This window comes from Convolutriloba macropyga, chromosome 12, assembly GCF_964194025.1.
Source record: "Convolutriloba macropyga chromosome 12, txConMacr16.3, whole genome shotgun sequence".
NCBI lineage: Eukaryota > Metazoa > Xenacoelomorpha > Acoela > Convolutidae > Convolutriloba > Convolutriloba macropyga.
This window is the reverse complement of record NC_134479.1, coordinates 31,622,395-31,642,328: the sequence shown is the minus strand read 5'-3', so window position 1 is coordinate 31,642,328 and position 19,934 is coordinate 31,622,395. Positions and strand designations below refer to the sequence as shown.

The following is a 19,934-nucleotide window of genomic DNA, read 5'->3' as shown; positions in this document are numbered from 1 at the left end:
ATTTGTTCGGTATTTGTTTACTGAACTTTTCATACTCAATTCAATGCTAAATTTAAAAACGCACAACCAGCAAAAATAACTACTCAATACCAAAAATGGTAAAAAAAAGTTTGGGCAAAATAGGTAGTTCCATTTTTGTAAAACAAAATCAGTATTTACCGATAGTTTCACCAAGCTAAAGCTGTGCATCACTAGAAAATGCATATCTTTGATTATCAATTGCATGTATTGAAAAAGTATCAAAAAATCAACCAACTGAAGGTTTTTAATTGCTCTCAAACGAATTTTATAGCAATTATATTAGTCCTGTCCTTTTTTGGCGATTTTTCGCTCGACTTATTTTTTGTCGGACTCATTTGACTATTTGACTTTGAAAACGGGATAAAAGGGTAACTCCCAGAGAGCATTAAGTTCTCTTAGAGCCTTTAAGCTCACTAGTCTCCAAGTATGCGATTCACAAAAGCTGTTTTGGGGACGCATACTCATTGTGAAGGGCGGTTCTTAGAGTTTGACCCCCCCCCCCACTTCTCACCTCTCCCATATCAGCCCCACTCCTTCACTTCACTTCCAAAAATCCCCATCCCTGCTCGTTCAGGGCGCAAGGGCGACGTGCCACCTCAGTCACCCCGCCCCCTCCCACACACAGTCACTCACACACACACACAACACCCCCAACACTCCACCGTCCACTCTCCTCCACCTGGCGATTTGGATTACCTCTCGTCCAGCCCTCGCAACCACACCCCGCCTCCTATCATCCCCCCGCCTAATGCTAGCATCCCTAAGCCACCGATGGGTACTACCGAAGTCAACTACTCGACGGTCGTTTGAGAGAAATTCGCAAAAGAATTGTAAAATTTCGAAGGTAAACGAGCAGCGAGAAATTGAGTAGAATTTAAAGAAACAGTTTTTTCTCAGCGTTTAAAATCAACAATTAGGCTTGGGCACTGTCGAGGAGCTGAAATTGTGTTCAATCGATTGAAATGAAACGTTGCGGTCACAACGGAAAGTTTTTTCCCCAGAAAATAGGCTTTCTGAATGTCATCAACGGAGCTCAGCGCAACTTTCATGCAAATCAAATTTCCTAATAATAGCATGAATTGAAAATGTAAAAATAACGACAAGATGTACTTTGAATTTAAGAAAAAGAACTAATGGTAAAGCAATTTGTTCGGTATTTGTTTACTGAACTTTTCATACTCAATTCAATGCTAAATTTAAAAACGCACAACCAGCAAAAATAACTACTCAATACCAAAAATGGTAAAAAAAAAGTTTGGGCAAAATAGGTAGTTCCATTTTTGTAAAAAAAAAAAATCAGTATTTACCGATAGTTTCACCAAGCTAAAGCTATGCATCACTAGAAAATGCATATCTTTGATTATCAATTGCATGTATTGAAAAAGTATCAAAAAATCAACCAACTGAAGGTTTTTAATTGCTCTCAAACGAAGTTTATAGCAATTATATTAGTCCTGTCCTTTTTTGGCGATTTTTCGCTCGACTTATTTTTTGTCGGACTCATTTGACTATTTGACTTTGAAAACGGGATAAAAGGGTAACTCCCAGAGAGCATTAAGTTCTCTTAGAGCCTTTAAGCTCACTAGTCTCCAAGTATGCGATTCACAGAAGCTGTTTTGGGGACGCATACTCATTGTGAAGGGCGGTTCTTAGAGTTTGAACCCCCCCCCCCCACTTCTCACCTCTCCCATATCAGCCCCACTCCTTCACTTCACTTCCAAAAATCCCCACCCCTGCTCGTTCAGGGCGCAAGGGCGACGTGCCACCTCAGTCACCCCGCCCCCTCCCACACACAGTCACTCACACACACACACACAACACCCCCAACACTCCACCGTCCACTCTCCTCCACCTGGCGATTTGGATTACCTCTCGTCCAGCCCTCGCAACCACACCCCGCCTCCTATCATCCCCCTGCCTAATGCTAGCATCCCTAAGCCACCGATGGGTACTACCGAAGTCAACTACTCGACGGTCGTTTGAGAGAAATTCGCAAAAGAATTGTAAAATTTTGAAGTGTTGTCTACTTGTTGGAAGTCATTAATTGCATTTCAAGAATTAAGACGCCTCAAGGCACAAGGCTCAAGTAGTTGCATCTCAAATCAATCAACTTTTATTTTACTAGTCTATCCCGTTTCAAATTCGAACTTTCCTTTGAAATCTGTGAAAACAACTTACAATGAAAGAATGCCAAAAATTATCTAATTCTTAAAGAGTAAAAATACGAGTTTTAATCATCGTAATGCCTAGATTTCTTCTGAAAACTTTATATCTTCTCAGCAAAAACACTAGAGCTAAAAAGAAAGCAGCCAGGCCAGCATTGTGTTACTTCCCTCCTTACATTGGGTTACTCTTCCCTCCCTACTTCATCTCGGAACAATTATGTGCTATAATAGATATTTTGTGTGCTGCTTTTGCTTGCAAGGAGTACATGTGGCTTGCTCTGATCGACAAGAGATCGAGATTGTCATCAGCTGTCAAATTCACATCAATCACACCTTACTTCAAATGTAAAGAAAAATTTGAATTTTGGAACTATTTCTATCTTCAGTGAGAATAACTGTTTTTGTGACTGAAATCGTTCAGATCTATCAAAAAATCATGTCAACGCGTTTTTACAATTGATCTTTATAATGTTTAGAATTTTTTGCATTGTGCTTCTTAATTGCCTCAGTTGATACATTAACAGAAATCGTTCCACACTTGTTCCCTGATGCGCTGTAATTCCGGGAAAAAACGTGGCTCCCAGGAAAACAGCGATGTCCAGCAGTAATGCACGGCCTGCAAAAGCAGATTCTCGACGATAATTGCAGGGCGGCGTTTATTCACTGCATTTACAATTCAGTTACATAGTGTAGAGGAACAAGCATTTTGTAGCATTATTTATTCAACAACCATAGTTTGTGAGTAGTTTAGAGAAGTTTGTTTTAAAATTAACAATAGAGTACTGATAGTCTGTTTGATCTATTGGTAGTTATCTCCGGTCCAATCTTTAATTGTAAAAATGCTTAAAAATGATGAAAATGAGTTTTTTCCATGCTCACACCAGTTTTTATAGTCAAATTGTTCAAATGTTATGTAAGAGCATTAGTTGCGGTCGTTCGCATCACTGAGCGCTTTCATGTAATCTATTCAATCAAGATATATTTTGCGCTGAGTTTTTCTCTGTGAGCTGATGCACCTTGATTATCTATACCAAAGTTCACTTGAACACTATAGAATAACTTCATAAAATCTGTTGACATAAGGTAAAATTGAGTAATTAGTTAGTGAGTTCCGAAACGTAGAATTGCTTTGGCTGATTACTTTCAAAACAGTTGGCTCAGAGCGAGCATCTTTATACTAATGAATCATAAAAACATTTTTAAAATTAATACTGGTGTTCAGATATAAAGCTATAAATTCGATTATATAATTATGATGATGAGTTCTGAAGACTTGGTTTTTCGAAACCAGACAACCAGCTCTACTGCTTAACGTAGCTAATCGGTTTCTCTACCGTTAACTTTTATAGTACTATCTAGCGCAAACATGTCTGGATGCACTTTCAAATTTTAGTGAATTCAAATGTTTTGTGGATGATCAGATCATGATCTATCAGCCCATTGAAGTGTTTTGTTCATATAGAAGATATTAGAAGCTCGGTCTGATATTCTGTAGATTCTAGTTCTTTTGTTGTGGGAATTCCAAAAATTGATGACAATTATGGATACATGTTAGCAACTTCTCTTTTTGGGTTCTTACCAATCCTACTGGTATCTTAAAATAATTCCCTGATGATAGCAACCAATGACATGATTGGTAATGTGATTAGCATCATTTAACTCATTGGCAGGTCATTTATGTTATATCGCTAATATGAATTTGTATCTCCTCCTGTCATGTAGATATGACGATTATTATGAGAGTGTTCACAACCGAAAGGTAGCAGGGGCAAAGAAGGGGGTCGGGGGAGGGGGTTATGAAATGGGGTGCGAGGGAAACGGGGAGAAAAGGCGTGGGTCACGAAGAAGACCCGAAAATAGAGGCGATTGTGGTGATACGTTTGAACAAGATGAAGATAATTACCAAGGCAAGGGGTTGTTCGAAGTTTTTTTTGTATTTGCCTCGTAGTTTGTGTGACTAAATGTCTTTTGTGATAGCTAGTACGCTGAGAAAAAAAACCAACCAGTATAACAGAAGCTTATGATTTATCGAAATTATGATTTTCAAAGGAAGTTGTGGGTGTATCAATATTGACCCTAGAAAAGTATAACGCTATTTTTAAAGCTAAGTTAACGCTTTATCTCAAGCAAAGTGTAGATAAGTATACTTATGGATGGTACCTATTATATAGGATTTTTTCTATTAGGTTCGTAATTGGTACAGTTATAGTTCATTTTATCCAATAGTTAATTGATCGAAACGAATGGTTAATATTAAAAGTGCGAGGGACGAAGCTAAAATGTAGTCTTGTTTTTTTTCTGTTTTTTTAAAATATTTATTCGAGTGACCCCTTTATAATTGAGAGCGAAGACGGGTTTCAAAAAATAAGACAAAGAGAGACTCAACAATTGAATCTGATCAAGGTTATGAAGAGAATCAAGAACAAGGCAACAGGCTAGGGATTTGACACCAGCCAATCGATTCAAATTTCATCTATTAAAAAAATAAATGGGCTTTAGGGTCTGAAAATATACACTATGGTACATACACATACAAATGTTCACGCGCATATGAACTATGGTACCAAAAAGTTACGGGCAGTACGATTTGTACCAAGCTGACAAGTGCGCTTTTTTGCCTTAGTTTTTTCCTTTATGAAATGGTGGCGTGCAAGAGAGCCGACGTTAAAAAGAGCGATTCAATGAGAGCACAAAATTTATCAAATTTATCGGGCGATAAATTAAACTACATTTTGCAGCCAATTAAATTGCCTTCTGAAATAAGACTACCAAATTCTCAACCAATCATAACCGAGTATTTAAGAGATGAATTCTTCATATTTTTCAGCAAAAGAAACAAAGCGAATTAAAGGCAACTTTTTGCTTTTGGCGCTTTTTAAATCAAGTCAGGTTTTGGCGCTTTCTAACGTCGGCTCTTTATAACGTCGTCGCTCTTATACTTAAGCATATGAAACATGACATTTGCATAATTTGCAAAATTCAAACAAATGAAGCAAATTGATGAGCAAATTCCGAGCAAAAATAACAACCTTTCTATGAATTTTTTTTGGTAGACATTAATTTGTAAATGTAATCTATTTTGTCTGGTAAAAGGTAGCACCAGTGTTATAGAATTAAATGCACCTGTCTAAAACAAATTTGAATTGGTGCTGTCAAATCCCGTTGCTTTGATGACAAGACATCAACGTGCCTCGACTCACAGCAGGCCACCTCGTGCTGGAGCTCATCGCAAAGATAGAGGAGCAGGAGGTTGCTTTGAAAAGAGATGCCCCTTTTAAAAACTATTAACTTTGCTTTTAACTCATAATCTACGTTGCGTTTATCATTTAAGTGGAGGTGACAATGAGTTTTAGAATTTTCAAAAGAAGACAGACCGCTCTTTGATGGCTCCCTATAAGTTTTCAGCATTAATTGAAATCATGTGTGTTTAATAGCCGCCTTCAGCCTCTCAACGGCTATTATTTAGGCGCTCTCCTTTTTTTACAATCCAAAGGATTTGGATTGTATTGGTGTGCTGTCTTTTCACAATTCAAAGAATTTGTATTGTATTGGGAAGCTGTGTTTTTTACAATTCAACGAGTTTGAATTATATTGGGGCGCTGTCTTTTTTTAAGATCTGTTCACACATTTTCATGATTTTTGAAGAGTAGTGATTTTGGTCACGCCGAAACAGGAAGTGGAGCGAAAAAGCGAGTGGTTTTGGGGCGTGAAATTTTTTCACTCTGATTTAAAAGTGAGAATTTGGTGTTCAATTTGAGAGTGAGAAAACGGTGTTTATTTAAAAATTCGCTTTCTCGCTAGTGGTTTTTTGTTCACATGTGGAAATTTCACTTTGATTTTTACTGTTTGTCGATTTTTTGGACTGGACTTTTTTCTAAATAGTTTTCCCAAACCATTCATGGTTCATTACAACACCGTTTTCTAGGATTAGTTTTTTATTTGAACCAAATTTCCCCTTCTCGCTGGTGTTTTTTGTTCACATGCGGCATTTTAAAATTGATTTTCTATTCTTGATTTTTGTCTGATTTGTTTAAAAATGGTTTTCTCAATTCAGTCATTGTCCTTTCTAGGTCTAGTCCCTTGTTTAGTAAATGAAAGTTCTTTGAATTGTACGTCAGGACTTGTCTTGCTATTTTTTTAAAGATGTTTTTACACATTTTTCCATAACTTTGATCTTTCAAAACGGGATAAACAGGTGAAGTCCAGCGGGCATTAAGTTTCATTAAGAACCAAAGTGGGCTTTAGGAGTCCTTTTAATTGCTTAGAGTGGTGCTGCTGCTGGGATGGCCTTAATTTAATAGGTTAAAAGGTCGTTTTTAGTTTTTGGGACCAAAGTTTTACAATTTTTCGTCATTTTTCGAATTTTTTTTATTAGACCAGACTCAAATTGAAGTTAAAATGTTTCTTAAGGTCTGTTGCAGGACGTAAGTACTTTTTTGACCATTTTAATAGCGATATGTTTGGGTACTCCAAACATAAACAAGCAAATTAATACTAATTTTTACAATTTTTTCAACTTTGTGAAAAATTTTGTCATTTTGTCTTTTTTAGTTTTGCCGGTCTCAGGGATTCTCCTTTAGGGTTTAATGATAGGGCACTGCATAGTTTCTGGTAACTATGGTAACGGCTGTTATTTAGGCGCTCTCCTTTTTTCACAATCCAAAGGATATAGATTGTACTGGTGTGCTGTCTTTTTACAATTCAAATAATTTGAATGTATTGGGGAGCTGTGTTTTTTACAATTCAAAGAATATTAATTGCATTGTGGCGCTGTTTTTTTAAGATATGTTCTCACATTTTCACGATTTTGTCGAATTGGAGTAGTGATTTTGGTCACGCCGAAACAGGAAGTGGAGCGAAAAAGCGAGTGGTTTTGGGGTGTGAAATTTTTTCACTCTGATTTAAAAGTGAGCATTTGGTGTTCAATTTTTGGAGTGAGAAAACGGTGTTTATTTAAAAATTCCCTTTTTCGCTAGTGGTTTTTTGTTCACATGTGGCATTTTAAAATTGATTTTCTATTTTACATTTTTGGATATGATTTAATTAATTGGTTTGCTCTATTCACTCATTGTCCATTCTAGGTCTAGTCTTTTGTTTAGTAAATGAAAATTCTTTGAATTGTACGTCAGGACTTGTCTTGCTATTTTTCTAAAGATGTTTTCACACATTTTTCAATGACTTTGATCTTTCAAAAGGGGATAAACAGGTAAAGCCCAGCGGGCATTAAGTTTCAATAGGGCTCAAAGTGGGCTTTAGTAGTCCATGAAGTGCTTAGTGGTGCTGCTGCTGGGATGGCCTTAATTTTAAAGGTTAAAAGGTAGTTTTTTGTTTTTGGGCCCATAATATTGCAGTTTTTCGTCATTTTTCGAATTTTTTTTACTAGACAAGTCTGAGGATAAAAAGTTTCCAAAGGTCTGTTGCAATACATAAGTAATTTTTGACCATTTTGAGAGCTATATGTTTTGGTACTCCAAACATAAACAAGCAAATTTGTACTAATTTTTACAATTTTTTCAACTTTTGTTTTTTGTCATTTTGTTTTTGTTTAGTTTTTCCGGTTTCAGGGATCAGGGAATCTCCTTTTAGGTTTAATAATAGGGCATTGCATAGTTTCTGGTAACTATGGTAACGGCTATTATTAAGGTGCTCTCCTTTTGTTACAATCCAAAGGATTTGGATTGTATTGGTGTGTTGTCTTTTTACAATTCAAATAATATGAATTTTATTGGGGAGCTGCGTGTTTTACAATTAAAAGAACATTTATTGTATTGGGGCGCTGTCTTTTTTAAGATATGTTCACACGTTTTCACGATTTTGAAGAATTGTAGTAGTGATTTTGGTCACGCCGAAACAGAAAGTGGAGTGAAAAATTGAGTGGTCTTGGGGCATGAAATTTTTTCACTCTTATTTTAAAGTGAGAATTTGGTGTTCTATTTTGGAGTGAGAAAACGGTGTTGGAACAAAAATTCGCTTTTCGCTAGTGGTTTTTTGTTCACACGCGGCAATTTCACTTCGATTTTTACTGTTTGTCAATTTTTTGGGCTGGATTTTCTGAATAGTTCTCCCAATCCATTCTTAGTTCATTCTAGGCCTAGTTTTCGTTTGAACTTAATTTTCGTTTCCCGCTATGGTTTTTTGTTCACATGCGGCATTTTGAAATTGATTTTCTATCTTTTATTTTTTAATCTGATTTGTTTGAAAATTGTTTGCTCAATTCTTTTATTGTCCGTTCTAGGTCTAGTCTTTTGTTTATTAAATGAAAATTCTTTGAATTGTACGTCAGGACTTGTCTTGCTATTTTTCTAAAGATGTTTTCACACATTTTTCAATGACTTTGATCTTTCAAAAGGGGATAAACAGGTAAAGCCCAGCGGGCATTAAGTTTCAATAGGGCTCAAAGTGGGCTTTAGTAGTCCATGAAGTGCTTAGTGGTGCTGCTGCTGGGATGGCCTTAATTTTGAAGGTTAAAAGGTAGTTTTTTGTTTTTGGGCCCAAAATATTGCAGTTTTTCGTCATTTTTCGAATTTTTTTTACTAGACAAGTCTGAGGATAAAAAGTTTCCAAAGGTCTGTTGCAATACATAAGTAATTTTTGACCATTTTGAGAGCTATATGTTTTGGTACTCCAAACATAAACAAGCAAATTTGTACTAATTTTTACAATTTTTTCAACTTTTGTTTTTTGTCATTTTGTTTTTTAGTTTTTCCGGTTTCAGGGATCAGGGAATCTCCTTTTAGGTTTAATAATAGGGCATTGCATAGTTTCTGGTAACTATGGTAACGGCTATTATTAAGGTGCTCTCCTTTTGTTACAATCCAAAGGATTTGGATTGTATTGGTGTGTTGTCTTTTTACAATTCAAATAATATGAATTTTATTGGGGAGCTGCGTGTTTTTTACAATTCAAAGAATATTAATTGCATTGTGGCGCTGTTTTTTTAAGATATGTTCTCACATTTTCACGATTTTGTCGAATTGGAGTAGTGATTTTGGTCACGCCGAAACAGGAAGTGGAGCGAAAAAGCGAGTGGTTTTGGGGCGTGAAATTTTTTCACTCTGATTTAAAAGTGAGAATTTGGTGTTCAATTTGAGAGTTAGAAAACGGTGTTTATTTAAAAATCCGCTTTCTCGCTAGTGGTTTTTTGTTCACATGTGGAAATTTCACTTTGATTTTTACTGTTTGTCGATTTTTTGGACTGGACTTTTTTCTAAATAGTTTTCCCAAACCATTCATGGTTCATTACAACACCGTTTTCTAGGATTAGTTTTTTATTTGAACCAAATTTCCCCCTCTCGCTGGTGTTTTTTGTTCACATGCGGCATTTTAAAATTGATTTTCTATTCTTGATTTTTGTCTGATTTGTTTAAAAATGGTTTTCTCAATTCAGTCATTGTCCTTTCTAGGTCTAGTCCCTTGTTTAGTAAATGAAAGTTCTTTGAATTGTACGTCAGGACTTGTCTTGCTATTTTTTTAAAGATGTTTTTACACATTTTTCCATAACTTTGATCTTTCAAAACGGGATAAACAGGTGAAGTTCAGCGGGCATTAAGTTTCATTAAGAACCAAAGTGGGCTTTAGGAGTCCTTTTAATTGCTTAGAGTGGTGCTGCTGCTGGGATGGCCTTAATTTAATAGGTTAAAAGGTCGTTTTTAGTTTTTGGGACCAAAGTTTTACAATTTTTCGTCATTTTTCGAATCTTTTTTATTAGACCAGACTCAAATTGAAGTTAAAATGTTTCTTAAGGTCTGTTGCAGGACGTAAGTACTTTTTTGACCATTTTAATAGCGATATGTTTGGGTACTCCAAACATAAACAAGCAAATTAATACTAATTTTTACAATTTTTTCAACTTTGTGAAAAATTTTGTCATTTTGTCTTTTTTAGTTTTGCCGGTCTCAGGGATTCTCCTTTAGGGTTTAATGATAGGGCACTGCATAGTTTCTGGTAACTATGGTAACGGCTGTTATTTAGGCGCTCTCCTTTTTTCACAATCCAAAGGATATAGATTGTACTGGTGTGCTGTCTTTTTACAATTCAAATAATTTGAATGTATTGGGGAGCTGTGTTTTTTACAATTCAAAGAATATTAATTGCATTGTGGCGCTGTTTTTTTAAGATATGTTCTCACATTTTCACGATTTTGTCGAATTGGAGTAGTGATTTTGGTCACGCCGAAACAGGAAGTGGAGCGAAAAAGCGAGTGGTTTTGGGGTGTGAAATTTTTTCACTCTGATTTAAAAGTGAGAATTTGGTGTTCAATTTTTGGAGTGAGAAAACGGTGTTTATTTAAAAATTCCCTTTTTCGCTAGTGGTTTTTTGTTCACATGTGGCATTTTAAAATTGATTTTCTATTTTACATTTTTGGATATGATTTAATTAATTGGTTTGCTCTATTCACTCATTGTCCATTCTAGGTCTAGTCTTTTGTTTAGTAAATGAAAATTCTTTGAATTGTACGTCAGGACTTGTCTTGCTATTTTTCTAAAGATGTTTTCACACATTTTTCAATGACTTTGATCTTTCAAAAGGGGATAAACAGGTAAAGCCCAGCGGGCATTAAGTTTCAATAGGGCTCAAAGTGGGCTTTAGTAGTCCATGAAGTGCTTAGTGGTGCTGCTGCTGGGATGGCCTTAATTTTAAAGGTTAAAAGGTAGTTTTTTGTTTTTGGGCCCATAATATTGCAGTTTTTCGTCATTTTTCGAATTTTTTTTACTAGACAAGTCTGAGGATAAAAAGTTTCCAAAGGTCTGTTGCAATACATAAGTAATTTTTGACCATTTTGAGAGCTATATGTTTTGGTACTCCAAACATAAACAAGCAAATTTGTACTAATTTTTACAATTTTTTCAACTTTTGTTTTTTGTCATTTTGTTTTTGTTTAGTTTTTCCGGTTTCAGGGATCAGGGAATCTCCTTTTAGGTTTAATAATAGGGCATTGCATAGTTTCTGGTAACTATGGTAACGGCTATTATTAAGGTGCTCTCCTTTTGTTACAATCCAAAGGATTTGGATTGTATTGGTGTGTTGTCTTTTTACAATTCAAATAATATGAATTTTATTGGGGAGCTGCGTGTTTTACAATTAAAAGAACATTTATTGTATTGGGGCGCTGTCTTTTTTAAGATATGTTCACACGTTTTCACGATTTTGAAGAATTGTAGTAGTGATTTTGGTCACGCCGAAACAGAAAGTGGAGTGAAAAATTGAGTGGTCTTGGGGCATGAAATTTTTTCACTCTTATTTTAAAGTGAGAATTTGGTGTTCTATTTTGGAGTGAGAAAACGGTGTTGGAACAAAAATTCGCTTTTCGCTAGTGGTTTTTTGTTCACACGCGGCAATTTCACTTCGATTTTTACTGTTTGTCAATTTTTTGGGCTGGATTTTCTGAATAGTTCTCCCAATCCATTCTTAGTTCATTCTAGGCCTAGTTTTCGTTTGAACTTAATTTTCGTTTCCCGCTATGGTTTTTTGTTCACATGCGGCATTTTGAAATTGATTTTCTATCTTTTATTTTTTAATCTGATTTGTTTGAAAATTGTTTGCTCAATTCTTTTATTGTCCGTTCTAGGTCTAGTCTTTTGTTTATTAAATGAAAATTCTTTGAATTGTACGTCAGGACTTGTCTTGCTATTTTTCTAAAGATGTTTTCACACATTTTTCAATGACTTTGATCTTTCAAAAGGGGATAAACAGGTAAAGCCCAGCGGGCATTAAGTTTCAATAGGGCTCAAAGTGGGCTTTAGTAGTCCATGAAGTGCTTAGTGGTGCTGCTGCTGGGATGGCCTTAATTTTGAAGGTTAAAAGGTAGTTTTTTGTTTTTGGGCCCAAAATATTGCAGTTTTTCGTCATTTTTCGAATTTTTTTACTAGACAAGTCTGAGGATAAAAAGTTTCCAAAGTTCTGTTGCAATACATAAGTAATTTTTGACCATTTTGAGAGCTATATGTTTTGGTACTCCAAACATAAACAAGCAAATTTGTACTAATTTTTACAATTTTTTCAACTTTTGTTTTTTGTCATTTTGTTTTTGTTTAGTTTTTCCGGTTTCAGGGATCAGGGAATCTCCTTTTAGGTTTAATAATAGGGCATTGCATAGTTTCTGGTAACTATGGTAACGGCTATTATTAAGGTGCTCTCCTTTTGTTACAATCCAAAGGATTTGGATTGTATTGGTGTGTTGTCTTTTTACAATTCAAATAATATGAATTTTATTGGGGAGCTGCGTGTGTTTTACAATTCAAAGAATATTAATTGCATTGTGGCGCTGTTTTTTTAAGATATGTTCTCACATTTTCACGATTTTGTTGAATTGGAGTAGTGATTTTGGTCACGCCGAAACAGGAAGTGGAGCGAAAAAGCGAGTGGTTTTGGGGTGTGAAATTTTTTCACTCTGATTTAAAAGTGAGAATTTGGTGTTCAATTTTTGGAGTGAGAAAACGGTGTTTATTTAAAAATTCCCTTTTTCGCTAGTGGTTTTTTGTTCACATGTGGCATTTTAAAATTGATTTTCTATTTTACATTTTTGGATATGATTTAATTAATTGGTTTGCTCTATTCACTCATTGTCCATTCTAGGTCTAGTCTTTTGTTTAGTAAATGAAAATTCTTTGAATTGTACGTCAGGACTTGTCTTGCTATTTTTCTAAAGATGTTTTCACACATTTTTCAATGACTTTGATCTTTCAAAAGGGGATAAACAGGTAAAGCCCAGCGGGAATTAAGTTTCAATAGGGCCCAAAGTGGGCTTTAGTAGTCCTCAAAGTGCTTAGAGTGGTGCTGCTGCTGGGATGGCCTTAATTTAATAGGTTAAAGGGTCGTTTTCAGTTTTTGGGTCCAAAATATTGCAATTTTCCGTCATTTTTTGAGTTTTTTATTAGACCAATCTCAAATTGAGGATAAAAAGTTTCTAAAGGTCTGTTGCAAGACATAAGTACTTTTTGACCATTTTATGAGCTATATGTTTTGGTACTCCAAACATGAACAAGTAAATTTATACTAATTTTTGCAATTTTTTCATCTTTGAAAGTTTTTGTCATTTTCTTTTTATTTAGTTTTTTCCAAGTTTTCCATTCAATTCTTTGGATTGTTTCAGGAATGGTCCTGCTATGTTTTTTGAGATCGGTTCAAGCTTTTTTCGGCATTTCAGGTCAGTGAGAGGGCAAATTAGAGTGCTGATTTAAGTCACGCTGAAGTAGTAACGGAGCGAAAATTAGAGTACGTTTAAGACGTGGTTTTTTAAACTACCTTTAAAGTAGATTTAGAAATTGTTGTTTGAGCAAATTTTCGGTTTTTATGGGGAGTTTTTTTTCACGTGCGTCAATTTGACTGCAGAGTTTCTTTCCTTGAGTGCTTTTAGCATGATACATTTGTGGTCTAATTAGGCCTAGTTGAAATCGCGAGATTTCATCAAGAGGCAGCTGAAACTTTTTATGACCTGAACACTTTTTGTCAATAAACATTAAAGAATATTTGATTTTGCCTACTTTCAAAATCTGTTTCTGTTGTCTTATCACTTAGTATCGTCTATGACAGGTCTCATTGGTTGATAATGAGGCGCAGAAGGACCTAATTAATGGTCCGAGTTAATAGCTCAAAAGTTTTCATGACTTTGACACTACTTTTTCTCAAAAATTATGCGTTAATTTTGTAATTTGTAAGTTTTTTTTTGTAATTTGTTGTCTATGGTTTATTTTCATTAATAACAGGACTCATAGGTGGCTAATAGGGGTTGTTTTAGTCGATTAAATCCATTCTGTTACAAGCTGATGTCTTCTATGGCTTTGACATCGATTGATTTCAAGAAATATTATAGTTTTGCGAGTTTTGTTAACTTTGTCTCATTGTTGACCATTTTCATTGGTTTCTGAAAAATGTTTTGTTTTGACTTAAAATCTTTTCAATTCATAGCTATTTCTTTCATTGAGTTATACGCTGCCCGTTTTTTTTTAAAAAAAACTTTTAGTGAGTTTTTGAACTTTGCAAGTATTAGAACTTATTGATGTCTTATCACTTAGCCTCATTAATGACAGGTTTCATCGGTTGATAATGATAAACAGGGGGCTTAATTTAATGGAAAGAGTTCTTTGAAGTCCTTTTTTCATTTTGACCCTGTCTTTAAAAATAAGATATGATTTTTTAATCTTGCTTGTTTCTTGTTCTTGTGCTAAAATTGCTTATTCTCAATTGTCTCGAACTAATTGTTCTCCTTGGACATCTAACACGGCTTTTTGTGTCAGGTGGAGGCTGAATCAATTCTTTGGATTATAACTCAGGTCTTTTCCTGCTATGTTTTTTAAGATCGGTTCAGGCTTTTTTCGGCTTTTAACGTCAGTGAGAGGGCAAATTAGAGTGCTGATTTAAGTCACATTTATGTAGTAAAGGGAGCAAAGATTAGAGTTGGTTTAAGACGTGGTTTTTTAAAACTACCTTTAAAACCAAATGTTTCTCACACGAAAAGAAATCAACCGCCAACTTTCCATATAACGTTATAATTGCGGATTGTCGCACTGTTCTTTTTCTTATATCTGATATAGCTGCTGGAATAGTGCCCGGGTTTTCCTCATACTCGTAACCCTGACATTTTAGCCAGGTTTTCTTTGCGTCTGTACCGTGAGAGAATTCAGTTTCTATGAAACTTTTGTGTGCATGGTGTCCATTAGCTGTTGAAATTTTGATACCATTTGCAGAAACAGTACAGTCGGCGAAAAGTGAATGAAGGATATTATCAGCAAAATATGGAAGATCACTGGCATTAGCGTCACCAGCTGTGTAGCGCAAATCCGTTCCATCTGTTTGAAGTATTCGACACTTGATCTCCAGGTAAATTTTTTGCAAGTCAATAAAATTGTTGCGATCACCAACAACTTCAAATTCCAATGATGATCCTGAGGGCGAATAAAGCGGTCCTGTTTTTTGCTCGAATGATTGATCAAATGTTACCAGCAAAGGTGGTTTTTCAAATAAGTCTAAAGAACTGTGAGTGGCTTCAGATGGTATTACAATATTAGTTCGCATTTTTCACTCGCGAGAAAAAATCCAGACGACTCCTTTTTGGACGGGGTTTTCGAGAAATGATTCTTCTGGTTGAGATTTTTCGTTTTTGGTTTTAGCGAGGTCTCGTGTATTGTCGTCTTTTTCGTCTAATTATTTTACGACCTGATGCAATACATGATTGAAGAGATCCACCTATTTGTTTGCGAGCTGTTTTGGCTACTGTACTTTTCAGTGCTTGTTTTGCTGACTTTCTTTTGGTTGCAACTTCTACTAACTCTGGTGTTCCCTGAACCAATATGTCACGCGCAATCTTTTTCGCTGCGGGCCAGAGAAATTTGCGTGCTAATGTCAGAGCAACTCTTCCAATACCTGCAGCAAGGGCTCCAAAACAGCTGCCTCTTTGTCTGTAGTGTCCGGAAAAATGAGGCATTGATTGAGATGCTTGATTGCTGTAGTATGCCTCCATATCAAGTAATTTTTTGAAATTTTAAACTGACTATAACTTTTCCGGTTCCAGTAAAAGGAATTAGTCTTCCAGTTTCGTTTCTCAACTCTACCTGGATGTTCTGAATGTTGTTTGATAATATTGGCTTGTAATCCAAATTTGTGTACGACTTGTGGTGTATGGGTGTCACTATGTTTATGCTACCGTTTCTCAAACGTCTTTCAGACTCAATGATTTTTATTACCGGAGCTCTCACATCACCAACGTTCTGATGTTCAATTATATCAATGTATACAAATATTAGCTGTGATCCACAAGTAATATCAACTGGAAAATCTCCAACATGTCGGTTCAAAGAGTTGCCTGCATTTTCTGACTTGTAACCAATATGAATAAAACCATGATTCGAAATATGTCTTATTCCTTCAAAACCCAGAATACTGGGTACTTCTTCATCTTCGAATGACAAACCCTCGTTAGGTCCAAATTTCAAAACTAACTTTTGCGTTACAGTGTCAAAATCATAGTCAAACTTTCAATTGAGCGATTCGAAAAATTTCTTCCAGAAGCTCTTCTGAACTGTTGTATATACCTTTGCGAATTCTTCGAAGTTGTCCGGTGCGGTTATGTGAAGCATCAAGTTCAGCGCCAGAACTGACATACGAAACTATTTCGGCTGAGTTTACATTATTGATGTTTGATGGAAATGATATTGAAGCAAGGGCAACTTGCCAATCTCCATCTAACTGTAATGGTTGGGCAAGTTGATTTCGAAACTTGGCCATAGTATTATTGGTAAAAATTCCCATTGATGCATTCGATATCAAATCAATAGTAAATTCTTTATTAATACTCATGTTTAGTCTTCGACAGGAATGACGTTCACTTGGACTAATTCTGGTTCATAAAATTTACCTTCAATTATAACGTTGTTTGCGTCTATAAGGTTGTATGTTGGTGGACTGAGGGTGGCAACCTTGAATACTGTGAAGACTTTGTCTGTGTAATTTTGTTTATAACCTTTCCTATCTATTTCGTCTGGCTTTGCAATCCGAACCAGGTCTCCTTCTTCGTATTTCGGCTTGTACACGACTGCTTATAGTATTTACAAACTGGGGCAATTCCTTAATATATGTCCAAGTCCAATTTTCCTCCAGATATTTGTGAATAATGTTTTTGAGCGATCGAATATTCCTCTCAGCAAATGCCGACTTGGTTTCGTTTTCTGTTGTATGTAAATGAATCTCCTTCTTTTCACCAAATTTTTTGAATTCACCTTTAAACTCGGATCCCTTGGCTGTCCAAACCCTTTCTGGTTTTTTCTGCTTTATCATTTTTTTGAACGCTTCAACAGCGTCTTTTGCATATAAAGCCTTCATTGGTTGCACTCGTAGGTGTCGCGATAAAACATCAACAGCCACCAGTAAATATTTGACTCCATTGTTGTGTTGGGCAATTTTATCCATATACGCCACATCGACAGACCAGATTTCGTTTATTCTGTATGCAACAGCTTTTAGTCTCGGAAAAGTTTTTCTGAATTGTCTGTATTTTGTGTATGGGGCTTTCGACTGAAGGTATTGAACCACTTTGGATCTTGGTAAACCACTGGCTTCCTTCAAGTTAGCAATGCTACCAAAAGCTGCAGTACCTTTTGTGTATAATTTGTTCAATTGTTTAACGTGAGAGGAAGTAATTTGTCCACGAGCTAGACGGTTGGATTTCGTCTTTTGCATCTTCAAAGCTTCCTTCATCGTCGCCAGAAGCTTTTGATTCTTCTGTTCTCGAGACTCTTGATTCTTCGTTTTCTGGTTCATCCTCAAACAACTGTAACTTTTCGTTTAGTGATAAGGCAAGAAATTTTTTTGCGTATGTATTACAAGTTAATTGTGAACTGATATCTAGAAAAGTCAGGATTTGTAATGTTCAAGTGAAAGCTTAGATGTTGTTTGTTGTAGATCGTAAAGAAAATCTGCGACAAGAATTCCTGTGCTTGACTTATTAACCACTAGTCTTGATGTCTGATCCAGCGATAGCGATTCTGACTCTTCTACTTTTTCCAATATTATGCTCGCTTTTTCAAACTTTTTTCTGTCAAGGTGTTTAATATCTCTCAAAACTCGCTCCCTGATTTCAGTTGAAATTTTTGTATCAATTTTGTCATCTCTAGTCTCATTCAACTCATCTTTGACATTCTCCAAAATATTATCTGTCTGCTGTTGCGTGTCTTGTTGCGTGGTAGAAGGTGCTGGTGGAGACTTGCTTCTTTGCAACAGTGATATTTGTTTTGCTTTATCTCGGACATTTTTATTGTTGAGAAGTTGGGCAATTTGAGGTTGTTCATTCGCATACATTTGACGAGGAATTAGCACAAACTCTTCAGTGTGCATTTTGCTCCAGAAAAGCAATACAAGGTAACACAATCTGTTTAATTAGACGGACTCCAGACTCTGATCGAAAAATTTTGATTCTCTCTTTTTTCAACTCGCCTGTCTGCAAGTTTACGTAGTGGTTTCTCAAATTTTTTTAATTCAACTTTTTTGATTGGTACAACTCCAGAGAGTACGTTCATCACACAGTCACTCAAGAACCAAATGAAATCGCCCTGATGTAATATTTCTATTTGAGCTGTGTTCTCATTCCTCTTATTTGCCCATTGCTTGAGCATAAGCAAATGTTTCTTTTTCATTTGTAATTGTTGTAATGACTGCTTCAGGGGACGAAATGTAAAAAATAGAAGGATCCGGTCCAATTAGTTGCGATGAAAAACGTAAACACTGACTGGTTTTTGAGTCGAGATCAATCATCAAATGTCCAAAGGGCTCCTCAGTTGCTAGTTTGTATGCTTCTTTTATCAGTTGGAGACAATTCAACTGTTTTCCAAGATATTCAATTTGTTGAATGTCACGAAGCGACTTGAATAATATTATGTGTGTTGTATTCAGATCAATGGTTCTGGACTATTTGCTTTGATGGAACAAATTATGCTTGACGTATATAACATGTAATTTGCGATGACGTCCTGAGGTAGCTATTTTTACAAATTCTTTGTCGTTGAAGATTTCTTCACATGAATCGTCATAGATAAGCAGACAATATGATAGATTTTTTGTTATATCAAAGCCTGAGTATTTTAGAAACTCAATCCCTGGTATAACTCGTTGCATATCTTTGAAAAGTGATTGGAACTCTTTGTAAAAATAATAAATTTTTTCAAAGCTTGTATAAAAGGTCGAACCTTTTAGCATCCGAAACAATAGTTCTGTTTTACCACAACCACTTGGTCCTACAATTGACATGAATACCCTGTCATGTGTAAGAATAACTTTGTTCATAGTTTGGGATTAGGTAAAATGTAACCAACTAAACTCGATAAGAGAGCAATCCAAATTGATTTCTCTTCACAGCTTTCTGATAATAGAAAGAGCATAGAGAAGCAAAGAATGATCATTAAGACAATGATACTAACTTGAACAAAAAATATTACTTCGGACCTTGGCACTGTTGAATTTGAACAACAACGCCATGGGGGTTTCTCCTTGTTGTTTACATCAAAGACTAAATTGCTGATACTGGCGTCAGCTTCGTCTCTTTAATTCATTGAAAAAATAATTAATTGAAAAGTGAATTGAAACAAGAATGATATAGAATGTTAAATTTTTGAATTATTCACTGCGCAACTGTTTCATGTACCAGAACTCAAACAAATTGAAACCTTTAATATGACTTTTTATTTCGAGTTTGTAACAAACAGTTGATGAGTCATTTTCATTGAACGATGGTTGACTGAAGACTTTTTCAACTTCGGGGTGTTCCAAAGACATATAACCGCAGCTCATTCGGCATCTCTTTTAGTGATAGCTCACGTTCCGGTGGTGTTTTCTTCAATCTAAATTGAACTTTTTTGTCCGCCCATTGCTTCCAACGTGGGATTCGCTGCTCTTTGGGGGACTGCATAGGCTTCTGGTTTGCTTTGATCATAGCCATAATTGAACTGATTCCGATGTTCTCGAGCTCTCTGCTTATTTTTTACGTACAGTTGGAAGTGATAGAAATTATCTATCACGGGCAGGAAAGCTCTAAAGCTGTCTAGCTCGTCGGGAGAAAGAGTAATGGTTGCAAAATAACGTTTTGCTGCTGCGCTATAAAGCGAATTGTAACGAGGTTGTTGTGCAGCGTTTGGCTTATTGTTGAGATAGTTCGCACAGTTCTGGTGATCACTTGAAAAATTATTCTGTATTGGTGGAGAGGGATCCTGAACTCTGTTGAATATTACAATAGGTTGATCGTCAAGTGGAGTCAAGCAAGTG

At 35.7% G+C, this 19,934-nt stretch overlaps 2 protein-coding genes across 7 annotated transcripts in view; both read left to right on the top strand.

Annotated features, from left to right (window-relative positions):
- The window catches only part of LOC142350851 (chaperone Ric-8B-like), an 84,438-nt gene that overhangs the window by 6,027 nt on the left and 58,477 nt on the right, over window positions 1-19,934 (top strand). The gene's annotated exons all lie outside the window — the stretch shown is intronic.
- LOC142350852 (zinc finger C2HC domain-containing protein 1A-like) overlaps window positions 1-19,934 on the top strand; it is an 82,778-nt gene that overhangs the window by 39,545 nt on the left and 23,299 nt on the right. Inside the window, exon 9 of one of the 5 annotated variants that reach the window (XM_075402828.1) lies at window positions 2,711-2,914. The exons of the other annotated variants lie outside the window; for them this stretch is intronic. Within the exon in view, the coding sequence (XP_075258943.1) occupies window positions 2,711-2,735 (25 nt within the window). The 3' untranslated portion in view covers window positions 2,736-2,914. Of the gene's footprint in view, window positions 1-2,710; window positions 2,915-19,934 lie in introns of those variants that run through there. 5 annotated transcript variants of the gene reach the window in all.